This window comes from Scardinius erythrophthalmus, assembly GCF_964197995.2.
Source record: "Scardinius erythrophthalmus genome assembly, chromosome: 15".
NCBI classification, from domain to species: Eukaryota; Metazoa; Chordata; class Actinopteri; order Cypriniformes; family Leuciscidae; genus Scardinius; species Scardinius erythrophthalmus.
The window spans coordinates 33451137-33469419 of NC_138235.1; the positions used below are offsets into that span (position 1 = coordinate 33451137).

Consider the following 18283-nt stretch of genomic DNA (forward strand, 5'->3'; position numbering starts at 1 on the left):
CAAAGACAGTTGAACAAAACATGACTTTAGCAAAAAATGGGTCTTATCTTCATGGGAAACTAGTGGAGAGAATCTTGTTAGAACATTGTTTGGAATGAATTAAATGTCTGTCATCACTGCTTTTTATACCTATATCAGCGAAACCACCCTTTTCTAGCAAAACATATTTAGTGCATACCAAACATGCTCACTTTTCACCCAAAAAATACAAAGGATTTTTTTTTTATAAAGAAAACAAAGCCATTTTATCAGCTCTTTATAATGACACATTTCCTTTTTGGGTTGTTTTTAAACAAGTATAAAGGTTGTTTGATCAGCAAACATGTAAAAGCATTACCGTCTAAACCGTATTTCTTTTCTTTTTTTTGCATTTTTTTTCCATTATAGTGATAATGAGATTTTTTTTTTGCATTACAGTAATGAGGGAAATTCTTTATTGTCATGAAATTGTCAGTGCACAAAATGCTTATATATGTTCTATTTTTGATTTTTGGGTGAAATGTGAGCCATACTCTTTGTACATTGTCTTATTTAGGACAATTTCAAGACAAACTCTTTATCTAAATAGTTTTTTTTTTATTTCTGATGCGTTACAGTAATGAGAAAATGCTTAATTGTCATCAAAATTCTAAATTAAATGCAAACATTTCCATCAAGACAAATATAATTTCTTGTTTATTTCCTTTTGCTTATTTATAGATTCACTCACCCGCTTATTTAATACTTCCCTACTGTAAGCAAAGAAGGCCTGCTGGTTTCTGCTGTGGGAGGGATCAGCATCTAGCGTGTGAATGTTGTTTGCGGTGATGTAGAAAATGACTTCGGAGGAGATGGGAGGAGTAAATTGATGAAGTCATAAAGCAAAAGCTTCAAATCTACTTGCTGTCAGCCAGATCCTGAGCACATGTGGAGTCTTCTAGCTTGTTTTCTGCCTCTTCTCTGGATGTTGACTGCTGAAGTTTAGAGGACTAGTGCTTGTCTGAGGTCAGATAGGGGGTCCAGGTTGGATAATGGTACGTTTTGGACATCTGTCCTCGTGGCACAGTTGGGATCTGCTCCACATGGATACTGACCGTCTGCCTAGTGAAGTGTCTCTCAAGAGTCCATCACCAAAAAAGTTTCAGGTAAAGCAATGGAACTCATCATTGACTGGCTCTCTAGTAATCATTCTTTTAACCGGTTAACCGTCAGCGTCCCGGACAATTGGCACATTTCTTTTTATTGCCTATTTTTCCCCCCCCCATCACATTTTTTAAAAGTCATCATGAATTAGGTAAGCTTTAACACTTAAAATTCATCCCTGAAACCCGTTTTGAAATTGGACATTGCGTTACTATGGAAACAGTACTTTAAAACGTTCAAGCAGGCTCCTCCCCCCAGGGGTCATGTTTCAAATTTGACAAAATGCACTCAACTGTTTTATAAAATCTTGACAAAACATGTATCATTGGCAGTGATGGGAATAACGGCGTTATAAATAAACGGCGTTACTAACGGCGTTATTTTTTTCAGTAACGAGTAATCAAACTAATTACTATTTCCTCCGTTACAACGCCGTTACCGTTACTGTCAATAAAAATGCGGCGTTACTATAATTGAGATCACTGAAGCGGTTTTCATCCGAGTAGGCTCTCTCTCAACCATATGAGCTGCAAAGTTTTTTCTCTGGTGTGTGTGTTTATGATGCGCCGGACTGGACATAAGCGAGGCGAATGCCGCGAGCGCACTCGACAGTGCGTGAGAGAGACCGAATGTGTCCGAGAACGCGCTCGATAGTGCGCGAAAGAGACCAAGTGTGTCCGAGAACGCGCTAGATAGTGCACGACAGAGACCGAATGTGTCCGAGCATAAATACTTTATTTATAAATAAATTACACATTTCAGCATTAGAATAATCTCTGTAGCATACATCATATGCAATGTTTTGATTAGTTTATAACAAACTCCAAAATAACCTGCAGGGAACGTTCAAACATTCAAACACATTCGAACGTTCAAACAGGCAAACATGACTAGAATTTGGCTAAAATAACCTCTGATGATGACGTTCTCTGTAGGTTATAAAAATAAACCCCCAAAAGGTTATATTTTATTATTATTATTTATGTTGGTACATTGTTCAGTATTATATTGAGAGCACTTTTTGTTAAACTTACTATTGTGAGGAAGAAAATACTTCAAGTAGGCTATACAGAATGTCTACCAGTTGTAAAGGTGTGTGAGTTTTATCATTTTAATTATATGCACTAGTGTATGTATATTTTTTTTATTACTATTTATTTATTTTTGGTACATTTCTTAAGAAGCATGATTTATTTTTAGCCTTTATTCTTGGCCAGTTATGGTCTGTGCAATAAATATTAAATGTTCTATTGATTGTGTTTTGTTGTTCCATTATAGTAGTGATAATATTTTAATATTTAAGTTAATAGGTGTCTCTCACATTGTCCCACAGCAACATTAAACTAGTGTAGATTAGTGTACAATGTTTTAGAATAATAAGATGTTCTATTTAGTGTCCATTTAATTCATTTAACATATTTAATATTGGGGGTATCCAAGTTATTTCACATATTTAAACTTTTTTTTTTTTTTAAAGTAACGCAATAGTTACTTTCCCTGGTAATTAGTTACTTTTGTAATGATGTAATTCAGTTACTAACGCAGTTACTTTTTGTGAGAAGTAACTAGTAACTATAACTAATTACTTTTTTAAAGTAACTTACCCAACACTGATCATTGGAAAGGTCTGACACTAAAAGTTCCATATATGGCCACTATTTTGTGATAGAAGTGATATTGAGACAGAACTGTATTAATTTGTAATAGGAGAGTGCATCAAAAATTTCTGGCTATTTTGTGTCTGTATTGCGTTCCTAAACAAAATCTCACATTTTTGTGATATCAACTTCAAATACGGAACACAACTTGTTTAGACGTAGCTTTGATTTTCTAGATATTTTAGAGCCAAAAGTTTTGTAAAATATATATTTTGTATTAAAGTTCTTTACATTTAGCTTCTTTAACTTTCTTACACTTTTTTTAAGTACTTTTTATTTCAGCCATAATCCGCTGAGTGTCCTTAAATAGAGACCAACCTCAGGCACTCATGAATTACAACCATTTAAGTTTGGATAGTGCATTTTTACATCTATGTTCAAAAAGGGAGTTGACGGTTTACAGGTTTTAAACATGATGCACGTTGTTATTTGGAGTGTTTATGTTTCCGGGAATTGTTCATCAGTGATTAAACTCTTGTATAGCAACATTTTGATTGCGTGACACTGTATTTCTCAGTGAGCAAATGTTTGTGTTGTGTGGGAAGGAGCTTCGTGTCTATGTGCAATGGAAGCTGAATGTGCGCGTAATGGAAACCCGTTAGCATCATTCCGCTACCTGATGACACAAGTTTGGGCCTGTGTGCTAGACAGACGCTGTTATCTTGTCGGGTGATAAGGCCGTATCGTGGTTTTGATCACTGATTAATCGACTGTCCTTAAGCTTCAATGGCTCTTTGTTATGCCTTTGCTTTGACCAATTGAAGTGTTGTTGACCCTGAGACTATGTTGACACTCAAGGTAAAGTTAGTAAATGAAATGTGACCTGCTCAGAATGGTGTTTTTGGGTGTTTTTGTGAGTGCTGGTCTTCCACCTTTGTTTCATCATTATACAAAGCTTGAACAAAAGCTGTTCTTATCTTTGTTGTGTTCTTGAGATAAACTGTTGTATGGAGAAGTTTTGGGTTAAAAGGAAGCTACATGCATCAGTTCCCAGTGGTCAGTCTGTTGTTGTCAGGAATCAGGGTCAGGTAGACGTGACAGTTTAGGAGTATGTTGTGGTAAGCAGTAAAATTTTAACGAGGATTGATTTGAGTGCTGGTAATGTAACCAGTAGGGAAATGTCAACTTAAACGCCTCAGCTGACTGCTGAACACTTAACATGATGTGGGACTTATTCATGTTTATTTATACAGCACTAAGAGGGTAAAAACCTGTGCATCCACTGAGGGAAATTAATATACATTTATTCATTCTTTATTTTGTTGTATTTTATTTTGTTTATGTATTTGTTTGTTTGCGTCGACAAAAATGAATATGAATTTATTTTAATTATATTTGTAGAATTGATGTATGGCATTTTACAGTGGTATTTACAAATAACGAAGTAGTTGACATTTAAAAACATCCACAGAGGAAAATTAATTCTGCGTTTTATTTTGTTGTATTGTATTTATTTTATTTTAGTTATATTGTTAATTGTTTTATTTATCGTTTTATTTATTTGCATCCACTGTCAATAATAATATACATTTATTATTTATTTATTATAAATGTTTTAATTTAACTTAATTAAAAAAATTATGTACACTGTAAAAAGTTTAACTATTATTTACTCAATTTTATTGGTGAAACATTTTTACACTCAAAAAAATTGAGTAAATTTTAAAGCTGTGAAATCAATGAAATATACTGTATGAATTGAGTAAATGCAAGTAAAAAAATTAAGTAAATCTGAGTAACTGCATCTGGTACATTAACAAATAAAATTGAGTAGAAATAATTTAACATTTAAACATTAAAAAAACAATATTTATGAGTAATATTAACTGTTTTTATTAATGAGTAATATTAACTTTTTTATTTTCTCTAAACCTTTGTAAAAATAGTACTCCAGACAACCACCATTATACATTACATTGGCCTTTATTTTCAATGAGTACAGCAATACAGCACATTTTAGACTGTTTTTTCATGTATACAATATTGCCTGCATTTAAACTTATTTAACAAGTAAAAATGAAATATTTAAACATTCAGGTAGCCAAATTCAAGTGTAATCAACCACTCTGTTATCCAATATCCACCGAATCTGCGCTGGTCCTCGTGCCGGAGACAGACTCGCGCTCTGCGGGTGAACTTTGAACTTCATACCGCCGTCCTGCGTTTCACTCACAGTCACTGTCTGAGGCACAGCCGAAATATACTGCGAGCGACTGACATAACCTGCCAATAAACAAAAAGTGATAGTTCTGAGGACATTTTATCATCCAAATGATAATAATTATATTCATTATCATTATGAAAGTCAGTCATGTGTTTATGCAAAGCGTTTCAATCACGTAAAAAGACAAACGCGGCTCTCGTCTCGTTTAGGTGTCGAATTACGCCTCTGTAGGCTATGTTGTTTTGCATTAAATATGATTTAAAGCACAGTAATGATTTTATAGATAAAATAAAACATACACCAACCTGAATTTCACAGTGAAAATGCACCAAATCTGCGACGCTGAGAAGAGAGCTGTTGTTCTTGACTGGAGAGTTCAAACAGCCACGCTCACTCCAACCGTCGAGTTTTCGTCACGTCAGAGGGTGGGGGAGGGGGGGCATTGTTTTAATTGAGTAAACTTACTCAATTTTAAGAGCGTGTTAAATATATTAATAATATTGATTTGAATTAAGTAATTTTTTGTTTCTTGAAACAGATCAGTTTAATTAAACATTCTCAAATATTTTGATAGAAATTTCACATATATATTAAGTATATTATAAAGAAATAATTGGTTAGTCAAATACTAAATTATTTTATTGAAAAAAACTTAAATATATCTGTAAATTTTAGATAAAATTAACTGTTGGATTTTTACTCAATTATTTTGGTATGTTTAACTCAAACAATCAAGTAAACGATATACAGAGATTTTATTAAGTTAATAAAGTTAAAAATTTCTGTAATATTTACTAAGCCACAGAATAATTTTTTACAGTGTATGCAGTTTTACAGTGGTAATTGACATTTAAAATATATATATATATATTACTTAAAAAAATATATATATATATATATATATATATATATATATATATATATATATATATATATATATATATATTACTATTGCCTAAAATCATTAGAAACACATTGTGTGCTTAAATGTTCAAGAAGTCTACAGGATTTTAAGATTGAAATCAAAATTTATCCTATTTACTTTAATGTACTTTCCTGGTATTCAATTCATAAAAGACTATTTGGATTGCAGACACAGTTTATTTTGACATTAAGGAATTATAGAACATTATATATTATGTATCTATTATTATGTATAATTTTAGTGTACATCAGGTCTTTAAGCTGGCATGTCCTCTAATGAGTTATTAATGTGCCAAGCATGCAGGTCTAAGGCTGGTATTATTTTTTTTAAATACTGCTGTAATGAGGAGTATCATCCACCCAGGCATTTTCTTAAAGATCATAAACCTGTTTATTCAATGTAAAATTATTGCTCAGATGTCATTAGGTTGGCCATGGCATGTTTAGATTCATAATGACGATACAGAAATTCAAGACTTGTTGCAACACTTTCTATAGTCTGGGATTCCCCTCAGTTTTCAATTTCTGAGGTCATTTCCCTGTAATGGCAAGGAAAAAATAAATGCTGGGAAATCACTCAAGGAACAGGAATGCCGTGCTACTATCGCTTTCAATTTATCATAAATCCCAAGGATCATCAGAACCTCTTTTTAATGATAGTAGACTAATTAATTAAATGGATTAACTGCAGCAACAGTTTTGTTATGTAAAACCTGTTTGTAGCTAACTGTAAAAGTCTCAACTACATTTTCTTGTTTGTGTAATTACTTTTTCTGTATGCAAGGACTGAAGTAAACTTATTTTTAGACTTTTTAAATCAAACATATGTTGCCAAACATACGGTTTCGTTTTTGAGGCACCAGGATGTGTCCCTGGGACCCAGCTTCTCTCCTCCTTCTTTGCATGTGACCCTCTGTCTTTAAGCAGCCACACCTCTCTTTCCTGCCCCACACAATGGGACAGGATCCTCCTAGTTGCTATGACGTTTGGGCTGCCCTATTCAGTAATGCAGGCAGACAGGCTCAGTCGGAAAGCTTTACCTCTCGTTGCAGGCTGAGCAGCTCTGGTAAACTAGAAAGGACCTAGTACGGAGCCCTGATGCACCTCATATTTTTGGAAGGAAATTAAGGGGCGCTGAAGTAAAATTAGTGATCTATCGTTTAACACGCTTCATTTTGGCTCAAGAACTCTAACGCATCAATGAGTTGCAGGTTCTGAGGTACTTTTGTTTCTGTTGGCTTTTTTGTGAGTTTGAAGAGAGGAGGCTTTGAGTGATCATAGCATCTGGCTCTAGCATGGGTCAGGCTCCGTGAACCCGGCTGAGAGATTACCATGGTCTACCTCTCATTTGACATGCCGCTTGCTTCCATGGTGAGTAGATCAGACACTCTGGGAACCCTGTTCCGCTTCATAAATTCGTTGGTCTTTCAGTCCCTCCACAGAGAGTGAGAATCACCAGGCACAGCTGATCCTAAAGTGGGTGTTATTGCATGAGTTTGAACAAATTGCATTTTTTAGCTTTCGGAAAAATGCTTATGTGTTCTCTCCGTTTGTTTATAGAGTACTTTCTTTATTGGTTGTATGTTTTTCATTATAAAAACCCATTATAAATTCATAAAAATGTGTATAAATGCATTTTTTGTTTTATTGCAGTAACTTTCAAAGTCGTTTCAATGCTGGTAGCGTGAGCCATAACCAGCGTTCAGGCGTCCGTTGTTCATCCTCCCTAAAGTAGAGACATTTCCTGACATCTGCGTCCTCATCCTTTCACCCCAGAATCCTCAGAAATCCCCTCATCAAAGCTCATCGTCTGCCTGTCTCGTCTTTGCATCGGTTCTAAATTTAGCAAGGGGGGCATAGTGGCCAATCCGTCATTCTTTAGCAGGGATGTTCTTGATTGCCTTACCAACAGCACAGTTCACAGAGAAGTATTTGAAGGAATCTTAATCGACTTCTAAATAGCCCATGCAAATGCTTTGGCGGGTGTTATAGTACATGGCTTGGTAACGAATTTAGTTGTTTGTGAAGCTCAGCAATCGTTCGATTAAGTAAATTCAAAGAAATGTAGATTTTTTGTGTGCGTCATATTTAGTATATATACATTATGAACATCATGTAAACGTGTAATTGTGATTGCCATAACCCTATAAAGCCTATATTGAGGTTGCAAGTATTTATTGGAATTCTGAGTGACTTAAATGCCTTATTTGAAATATTCACATATTCATTTATACCTGTGCATGTCTAAATTAGATTATTAGTTGCAGTAACCTCAAGTTTTCCCATAAATCAACTGAATCTTGGTGCTACATGATGCATGCAGGTGTTAGAGTCAAGCAAAACAAAAACATTTTTGGAGAGAGGAAAATATATATAAGATTTCATTTTCAATTGTAATAATTGTGGTGGTGGTGGTTGAGGAGAGACCCCTGATATGATTGTAAAGCGCTTTGGGTGTACAGTAGTACATATGAAAGCGCTATATAAATGCCTCATTCATTCATTCATTCATTCATTCATAATATTTCAGAAAATTACGTTTTAACTGTATTTTTGAACTCTTAAATACAGCCTTGGTGCGCATAAGAGACTTCTTTCAAAAACATTAATAACATCTTACAGATTCACAGAATTTTTCAATGTTAGTGTGTATATAGATATGTATTTAGTTATATAAAACACCTGCACAGGTGTCTTAAGTGTTCAGCATCAGCTTCGCTTGTGTTTTTTAGGGAATTCCATTGTTTTGTCTTCAGACCTTTCCTGTTATTTGTGCATTCCCCAAAAATGTCGTAGTCCTCTCTGGAATTTGCAAGAGTTGTTAGTGGGTAACGGCTCTCAGGGCTGTGGAATTCCCTCCGTCTTGGAGAAGGGTCAACAAGCCTGTCTGCCTCCCGCTCAGCGAGATTACTACTTCCTTAGATACTAAACAGCTGTTTGTTTGTTTGTTTGTTTAACACACATAAGCTCATAAGATGGAGTGTGTCTAAATAGAAAGATGTTGCAGTGCTCTCTAGAAGAACAATTGCTTTTAAAATAATGGCGGTCTTGATCTCTCAGAGCAAGGTTGCTGACCTCCTCGATTGTTGTTTTGTATGATGTAATGCATGAGGAAATTGTAACATTCAGCAGGATTATTTATTATTTATTTATGAATCATAATGCATTATTGTTTCTGTTAATGTCATCGCTTTGCAGGAACCCTAAGTTTTCCATGTGCCCAACTAGGGTTGAGTAATGTATAAAATTATAAAACGGTAATATAAAATAAAAAGCAAAATTTTACTGATTTAGCAAAGCTCGTCATAGCCAACTAATTCTAACAATTCTCTTTTTTTTTATTACTCTATTTTTCAGAATTTTAGTACATTTTCCCCCCCAATAAATGTTTGTTCCATTGCAATTTACAATTGACGTTTCCATTTATATATATATATATATTAGGGCTGTGAAAAGATTAATCGTGATTAAACACATCTAAAATAAAAGTTTGTGTTTACATAATATATGTGTGTGTACGGTGTATAATTATTTTCAATATATAAATACACACACATGCATATATATATGTTTAAGAAATGTTTTTGATTTATATATAATATAAATTTTATATATATATATATATATATATATATTATGTAAACACAAACTTATTATATTTATTCAAATGTAATTGAACCTGAAAAACTTTTAGCAGTTTGAGAAAATGTAAACAGATTAGAAGTTGTATGATGTGAAATATGCTATTTATATATAACTATGCTATATATATATGCGCCCACCCTTATTTCCAACTTTTTGTTTTGTTTAGTGGTAGTGGTTTGATATCTTCAGATGAATGCTGCTGGTACATTGATTTTATTTTCCTCCACCCCACCTGCCTTACTCAATCGGTTTCTAAATCTCTCTCACACCCCCTCATTCTGTATAGGACTGTTACTGATAACGGTCTCTCCCATATCTCTCGTTCTGTTGTCCTTGACATACTTGTTGATACCCTTCTCACAAACCTTTATCTTTCTGCATTTGTAAACTGTCAACTCACCTGGATCTTCCGATCTTCCTTCACTCCCTCTTCACAGGGTCAGTCCCGTCGGCGGAAGAACATGACGGAGTTTCTGGGCGATGCCAACATCCCATGCCCGGACACCATGGCCATACACGGCGGGGCTTTACCAAGCGCGGCTCCAGGAAGTTCACTGGCCGGTGTGGCCGCCGGTCCCGACAACTGGAAGAACCGCGCCACCAGCCGGATCAGCGTGTTTTTCGGTGCCGGAGCTGGAAAGGTAAACTCTCCCACCTTGTCTCTCCCATCTTGAAAACATCAGGAAGTCTAAGGAAAGCAGGTGGTGGGATTTTCCCGTAAAAACAGATCTCATAATTGATTGTGATCTCATGATTGTAAAGCGCTTTGGGTGTACAGTAGTACATATGAAAGCGCTATATAAATGCCTCATTCTATTCTATTCTATTCTCATGTAAAGATTAAATTTAGCAGCAAATCTGCCTTTTAGAATGATTTCTGAACTTAAGACTAGTGTAAAATTTAACTTTTCATGGGAATAAATGATTTAAAATGAACTAAAGAAATCAAAACTCAAACAAGAGGCTGATGACGTATTACTCAATGAAATCCACTTCCTATGTGTATAGTGTTATGGTTTGACTGTTTCCTCTTGGATTTTAATACATGAGAAAAACAATACACCAGACAAAATCCCAAAACCCATGAGCCTCAAAAGAACTCCCCCCTCTGAAATGTTTCGTTCTGCATTTAAACCAGATGCTTGACTAAGCTGTCACTCACCTGTCACTTTCACACTTCCATCCTTTTCACAATCAGCCATGAAACCCCCAAAGACGGACAGGGGCTGTTCTTGTGTCCCACTGGGACTCTTTTTCACAAAAGAAGGGTTAACCAGTCATCTCCAGTGGCCACTACAGGCAGCCTGTAGTCCATCTGTGTCTGGCCTCTATTGTTCGGAAGCACTCAATGCTAAATACTCGTTGTCATAAGTACACCGGCCCTCCTGTTACAGGACAATAGCCCAAGTGGCACACGGGCCATGAGAGTGTCACTGACATGAATGGATGGGCTTTAATTGTGAGGTTAAAGAGAAGGTGGTGTAGTGAAAGGGGTGTCTGTGAGGTGTCATAAACCCTGTCGGGGGTGTTTTGTTTGAATAGACAGGCAGCGCCTCAGTTGTCTGCCGGTTGTTGGTGGTCTGCCGATGTGAATTGTGTTGGGATTTTGCTAAATCACAAACTTTGTTAATGTTAGGGCCTCTTTATAGTTGTTTTGTTGATTTAAAAGGATTTTATCAATAACATAAAGCTAACTATTGTGGAAATTATTATGGTTTTTGGGATATTTACCATGGAATCCATCCATCCATCCATCCATCCATCCGTCATGCAATCTATCCATCCATCGTCAATGTAGAAAGAGGATTTCATTTTTCTCTATTTCCCTTGTGTGTCTCTTAGGATGTGGACCGTGTGGAGCTGCTTCAAACTAAGTTGCAGGCGTACACACAGTTCGGTCTGCCCAAGGTTCCTTCTCAGCTCGCCTTCCACCAGGATTCCTGGGAGGAGGAAGAGGAGGAGCCAAACCTGACTCTTGAGGAAAGCTGGAGGCAACTGCTGGATGACCCTGAGGTACTGACACACTGCATCTTCTATCACGTAACATAATCCCATGGGACGTCCCCATCTATTGATCATCATTGGAGCTAACACATGTAAACATAACCAATTACGATTATTAGTTGCAGTAACCTCAAGTTTTCCCATAAATCAATTGAATTTTGCATCTCAGAACTGCTGATATAGGACATGTATCTGATTTCTACTATTTCACATACTGAGCATTGCACATTTATTAGTGCAATCTGACTTTTTTCTGATTGTTTTCAGAGTTTAAGTAGACGCCAGTTTCAACAGCAAGAGGCAATATGGGAACTGATCCAAACCGAGGCTACGTACATTAAGAAACTCAGGGTCATTACTGATGTAAGTCGCCAGTTTTCTTCATTACATTTTTTTGAAATTAAAGTTGCACTTTATTCTCTTTCTAAATAAATGTTTCTTGTCTTATTGTGAACCTTTGTTTATAGTCATATATACTATTGACCAGTATTACTTTTCATAATCCAATAAATCCCAATGAAGGAAATCAAGTCCTGTCCTACATTTATTGCCTACTAAAATTGTGTTTAATCAGAAACATGTTATATTATGGAAGCTAAATGCATTGCAAATGCCATGTGATGTTGTTTTTAAAGTGTCTTCTGTTGTCTGTGCAGCTGTTCCTGTGCGGCCTGCTAAATCTACAGGACAACAGTCTCCTGTGTGAAGTAGAGCCCACACGGCTATTCAGCAACATCCACGACATTGTACATCTGCACTCGACACTGTGGGTTCAAGTCATGTTTCCGGCGCTGGAGAAAGCAAGAAACACACGGAGCTTGATCGACCCCACAGACCTGCAGCAGGGGTTCAGTACGGTGAGTTTTTTATAGATATATATCTTGACTTCCATATGTAGTAGAATTTATCTTCTGGACAAGTAATTAAAAGTGTGTTGTTTGTGTGGATAGTTTGCGTCCAGGTTCCATCCATATATCCGGTACTGCATGGAGGAGGAAAGTTGTATGGAATACATGCGCTCAATGCTGAGAGACAACGAAATTTTCAAGATCTACATTACGGTGAGGAGTTTACGACCAAACAAGCAAACAATAAACGCAGCAGTGTGTGTGAGAGAGAGAGAGAGAGTGAGAGAGAGAAGAGAGAGAGAGAAAATAAATTCAACTATATATATTAATATAAATCAAACTCTATCCATCCATCCATGATGTATACAATTTCTGTAGCTTTTTTTATGAAAAAGATTTTCAAAGAAAATAGAAAATGGTTATTTTTCTTATAGCATTGGCAATCCATCAACCTTGATATTAAATTTAATTTGTATAACTCTTTTACCATGTAGATTGTTCAAAAGTAGGTTTACAGATTTTAATTTATTTTTATTTATATGAAATTTATAATAAAAAAATATATATATATATATTTTTTTTGTGTATATATATATATATGTATATGTATGTGTGTGTGTGTGTGTATATATATATATATATATATATATATATATATATATAATATGTATGTGTGTGTATATATTTAGTGTATATATTGTGTATATATGTTTTATAATATAGTGTTATATAATATATTTTTATATTATATTATGTTATATACAAAATTAGACTATATAGAATGGTAGTTACTCACCTTAAATATACAACAAACTCTTCAAGATCTACATCATGAAGAGGAGTTTGCGACCAAATTGCGCAGTAGTACAACTGAAGAAAAAAAAAAGTAAAATAATGCAATTTTTTGATCTAATATGATAAATGATCTAAATTTAGCTTGTAATCATTGAATTTCTTATCCTCACAGTGGGCAGAAACGAATAAACAGTGTAACCGTCTGAAGCTGATGGACATGATAGCCAAACCACACCAGAGACTCACCAAATACCCTCTGCTCCTGAAGACCATCCTGAAAAAAACTGAAGACCAGATCTCCAGAGACGCGCTCAACAGCATGGTTCGACCCTTTTGAACATTCACAAAAAAAAAATACATATGTCTTGATGTTTATCTGTTGTATTCATCTGGATGCTTGTGAATGTCTTCAGGTGGTGTGTGTGGAGAGCTTCATCAACAGTGTGGACTCTCAGATGCGACAGCGTCAGGAGCAGCAGAAACTGGCCGCCATTTCGGCTCGAGTGGAGTCGTACGAGGCCGTAGAGGGAGCCAGCGAGGAGGTGGAGAAGGTGAGAACTCTACGAATAATTAATCATCTAGCCTCCAAAATAAAAAAAAGATAAATCATTCCAGTGTGATATTCTGGACTTCATAGAAATGCATTGTTTTGTTGTAATATCTTGTTTTGGAAATTTGGTTTTAGTTTGTGCAGCCTGTAATTGTGGAAAACATTTTATTTAAGTATTGTTTAACCCGTCCATTGCTACAGGCTCTAAAGGAGTTCAGCCGAATTGACTTGATGGCACCGATGATTGACACGGCACCAGAAGAGACCAGGCAACTGCACCTGGAGGGGGCGCTCCGCATGAAAGAGGGCAAAGACAGCAGGGTTAGTTCAGATTAAATAATTAACATGAATGCCTCCCAATTTCAGATGCATTTGAACAATTTGGTGAATATTTGCAATGTAGTAGTTGGTTTTAAATAATTAAAGGGATAGTACACCCAAAAATGAAAATTAGCCCATGATTTACTCACCCTCAAGTCATCCTAGGTGTATATGACATTCTTCTTTCAGACGAATCGGTGTTATATAAAAAAATGTCCTGGTTCCTCCAAGCTTTATAATGGCAGTGAATGACTGTTTCTGTTTTGAAGTCCCTAAGAGTGCATCTATCCATCATAAAAGTGCATCTATCCATCATAAAAGTGATTCACACTGCTCCGGGGAGTTAATAAAGACTTTCTGAAGTGAAGTGGTGCGTTTGTGTAAGAAAAATATCCATATTTAACACGTTATAAAGTAAAATTCTAGCTTCCGGCCAAACGGTCATACGCAAACTTCCATTCGTTTGGCTGGAAGCTAGAATTTTACTTTATAACGTGTTTAATATGGATATTTTTCTTACACGAACGCACCTCTCCACTTAAGAAGGCCTTTATTAACCCCCCAGAGCAGTGTGGAACACTTTTATGATGGATAGATGCACTTTTATGGACTTCAAAACAGAAACGGCCATTCACTGCCATTATAAAGCTGGGAAGAGCCAGGACATTTTTTAATATAACTCCGATTGTATTCGTCTGAAAGAAGAATGTCATGTACACCGAGGGTGAGTAAATCATGGGCTAATTTTCATTTTTGGGTGAACTGTCCCTTTAAGTGTAGCCAGTGAAACAGGCCTATAAATACTGCTTGTATTCATGTTATCTTTTCTTGCATAGATGGAGGTTTACTGCTTCCTTTTCACTGATCTGCTGCTGATCACTAAACCAGCCAAGCGTTTAGAGAAGGTGAAAGTGATCCGACAGCCTCTCCTCCTGCATAATGTGGTGTGCCGAGAGCTCAAAGACCCAGGTGAGCAGACTGAGCCCAGTTTAATAGCGGTCGGCATTTACATTTAATATGACAAATGAGCAGAAACAAGCAGCAGAGGATCTCAAGAGAGCATATTGTGAACCATAGTCATCTTTTAATATGTCCTAACTAGAGGCAATGAGATAAAACATCTCTCCCATGTTAGTTTTTGTCCCAACCAGAAATCATCCTTATTAACATCATCACATCAATTAAATTGTAGGTTTAAAGGTTTTTTTTTTTTTTTTCTAGGCTCATTTGTCCTCATCTACCTCAATGAGTTCAAGAGTGCTGTGGCTGCCTACTCTTTCCAGGCCAACAGCGCCACCCAGGGGCGAAGCTGGATTGATACAATTTGCAATATCCAGGTAAAGTCATACTTGTGCCTCAGCAATAATGATCTCTGTTTGACATTTCTGATATTGTAAACCATCTAAAGACCATATCTCAGTCCTTGCTCGATAAGTTTGCTGATTTAGCTATTTTGTGCGTGCATTTTAGAAGCAACTGCAGCGGCTGCGGTCAGAAGAAGCTCGCAGACAGAAGGCTTGTCTGAAGAAAAAACTAGAGGATCAGGGGGAAGACGAGGACAGCTGTAACTCCACTACCAGTTCACCTCACTTTAGACACAAAGATCAGAGCAATAGGTATTTGAATTTTTTTATTTTTTTTTTTAGTTTTAATAAATACATTTTAAATCCGTGTACATTTAAAAATACAGTTTTTATTTTAATATAATTAATATTTTAATACATAATTGGCCGGTTTCACATACAAGGCTTAAGCCTAGTCCCAGACTAAAACGCATGTTTGAGATTAAAATATGTCAGTTCCATTGTTTTGCCTCAAGATGCACGCCAGTAATGTTGTTTTTCTAAGGCACGTTTATAAAAGCTAAGGCCATATCCTGGCTTAACCTAAGACATGTCTGTGAAACCAGGCCCTTTATTTTCATATTTGATTACATTTAATGATTTTTATGTTTTATATATTTATTTTATTACATCCTATTTTAATAAACACATTATTATATTTTAATCTAATTAAATGTAGTCATATTTCAATAAATATTTTATATTTCATTACATTTTAATGTTTTATATTTAAAATTATATACTTGTATACATTTTTATATATATATATATATATATATATATATATATATATATAATTACAATTATTTTATTCTAATTTAATCATTTTTAACATCAATGATACATTATTTTATTTTAATAAAAATGTGTTTATTCATATTTAAAAAAATAATATTTTATATTTCATTACATTTATAATATATTATTTATTTTTATATATTAAATAAAAAATAATTGTATTATTTTTATTTAATTTATAATTTAAAAAATATAGATTTGGCTGGCAATTAAATGAACTCACATTATTGTTTCTCTGTTTCAGCCAATCAGACGGCTCCACAGAAACCTTGTCAGTGATGGATATGGATGAGTCTGGGTCATCTTTGGATCCCTCTACTCTTCAGTCTGATCTAGGTGATGCTGGTCTGTCCTCCCTCTCAGCGCAGGCCCAACACCAGCAGGCCACAGACTTCGAGCCCCACCTGGACAGTCAGGAGGGCTCAGACCTGGACCCACAGTGCCGTTCCATGTCCATGGACAGCGCCTACGGGACGCTCTCGCCAGAGTCCATGGTGGAAGCACAGAGTCGAGTGGCCCCGGTGGAGGAGGACGACTCCGAGGAGGACAAGGTGGAGACCACGGTTGACGAAGGAGAAGATGAGGAGACAGAAAATGTGGAAGAGGAAGATGATGAGGACGATAAAAGCTCATTTGGATCTCAGAACTCAGTGGCGCTGTCTCTAAAGCCCAGGCGCAGACGCCCCGTCCAGTGTCGCCTGACGTATTTGGAGAGAATTGCTGTCAAATCCCGTTCAGAGGATAACCTGCTGTCCACAGTTCACCATTGTAACCCGGGCGTTGCCAGGGCAGCCACAGATTGCACATGGGAGCAGAGGGTTAAATATGTAGAAGCGCCGCTCAGCAGGAGCCTGACGGAGCTCAACCCTGCTGAACCGGACGAGCATCTCCCGACGGATGAAGAGACGGATGAAAGCCACAGACTCACGTGCAGTTTGCCCTCAGGCATGCTTTTGGACACATTGAGACGAGTCAGAATTGCACATGAGGCTGGTAGCAACCAGATTCCCTGCAGTGCGTCAGACGGGGAGCTGTTGCCCCCTAGTGGCACGGAGAGAACGGGCCACAGTGAGAGACCCCAGCAGCACAAAAAACTCACACTGGCCCAGCTCTACAGGATACGCAACACACTGGTGCTCAACTCAACGCTCACAGCATCGTAAGTGTCACCTTTCTGTATTTGGAGATTGTTTTTTCGTTTCAGTCTTGAGCTTTGGGCGGTTTAACAGATAATGTGCAGAAATGAAAAAAAACATCTAATGCAGAACAGTTGATTTGTTAATTAAGATATTTATAATATATTGGTTGGTGTTTTATTTTATACAGTGTCTAAGGTATATTAAATTTCTGTAGTTTTTTTTTTACTATAAACATTTCAAAATGGTTCAAATGTGTGTGTGTGTGTGTGTATATAGATTATATATATATTAGTGTGTGTGTGTGTATATATATATATATATATATATATATATATATATAATGTTTTTTTATTTGCATCTATTTTATTAAGTAAATGAGGGTCTACTTTTAATTTAATGACATTTTTTTTTATAACATTGCCAATCTACCAATATTTAGTTTGTTCAATTTGTGTATCTGTCTTTACTATATAGATTGTTCCAAAGCAGTTTTGCAAAAAAAAAACGTTTTTAATTAATATAATATAATTTAGTACTGTCAAATCGATTAATTGCGATTAATCGAATCTAACATAAATGTATGTATGTATGTATGTATGTATATATATGTGTGTGTGTGTGTGTGTGTGTGTGTGTGTGTGTGTGTGTGTGTGTGCATTTATATATATATTTATGCATATATTTATGCACATATTTATGTTTACATACTTTTATGTTAGATGTGATTAACATAATCACATCTAATCACACATAAATCAATTTGACAGCACTAAATATAATATAATATAAAATTAATAGACTACATTAGATGGCAGTTATTTTTCTTGTATAGACATTTTATATTGGAATGTTATCTATGAAAGGAAGAGATAAATAGAAAGGTAAAAAATATATAGAAGCGATTAGATATTTATATTTTGGTGTCAGGATGCTTTATTTCTTTATTTCTTTATTTATTAGTAAGTAAAAAGT

The 18283-nt window shown here is 35.7% G+C and overlaps 1 protein-coding gene across 7 annotated transcripts in view; it reads left to right on the forward strand.

The window, feature by feature from the left end:
- Positions 1-18283, forward strand: part of plekhg5b (pleckstrin homology domain containing, family G (with RhoGef domain) member 5b) — a gene marked incomplete at both ends in the record, with an annotated part of 83001 nt that overhangs the window by 63106 nt on the left and 1612 nt on the right. For 5 of the 7 annotated variants that reach the window (XM_081387352.1, XM_081387350.1, XM_081387354.1 and 2 more), the window contains 12 exons: positions 9951-10154; positions 11356-11526; positions 11785-11880; positions 12174-12374; positions 12468-12578; positions 13333-13482; positions 13574-13711; positions 13912-14031; positions 14868-15000; positions 15253-15368; positions 15502-15647; positions 16417-17331. In XM_081387352.1, the coding sequence (XP_081243478.1) occupies positions 9951-10154; positions 11356-11526; positions 11785-11880; positions 12174-12374; positions 12468-12578; positions 13333-13482; positions 13574-13711; positions 13912-14031; positions 14868-15000; positions 15253-15368; positions 15502-15647; positions 16417-17331 (2501 nt within the window). Of the gene's footprint in view, positions 1-9950; positions 10155-11355; positions 11527-11784; positions 11881-12173; positions 12375-12467; positions 12579-13332; positions 13483-13573; positions 13712-13911; positions 14032-14867; positions 15001-15252; positions 15369-15501; positions 15648-16416; positions 17336-18283 lie in introns of those variants that run through there. The other 2 variants (XM_081387353.1, XM_081387351.1) reach the window with 1 other exon arrangement.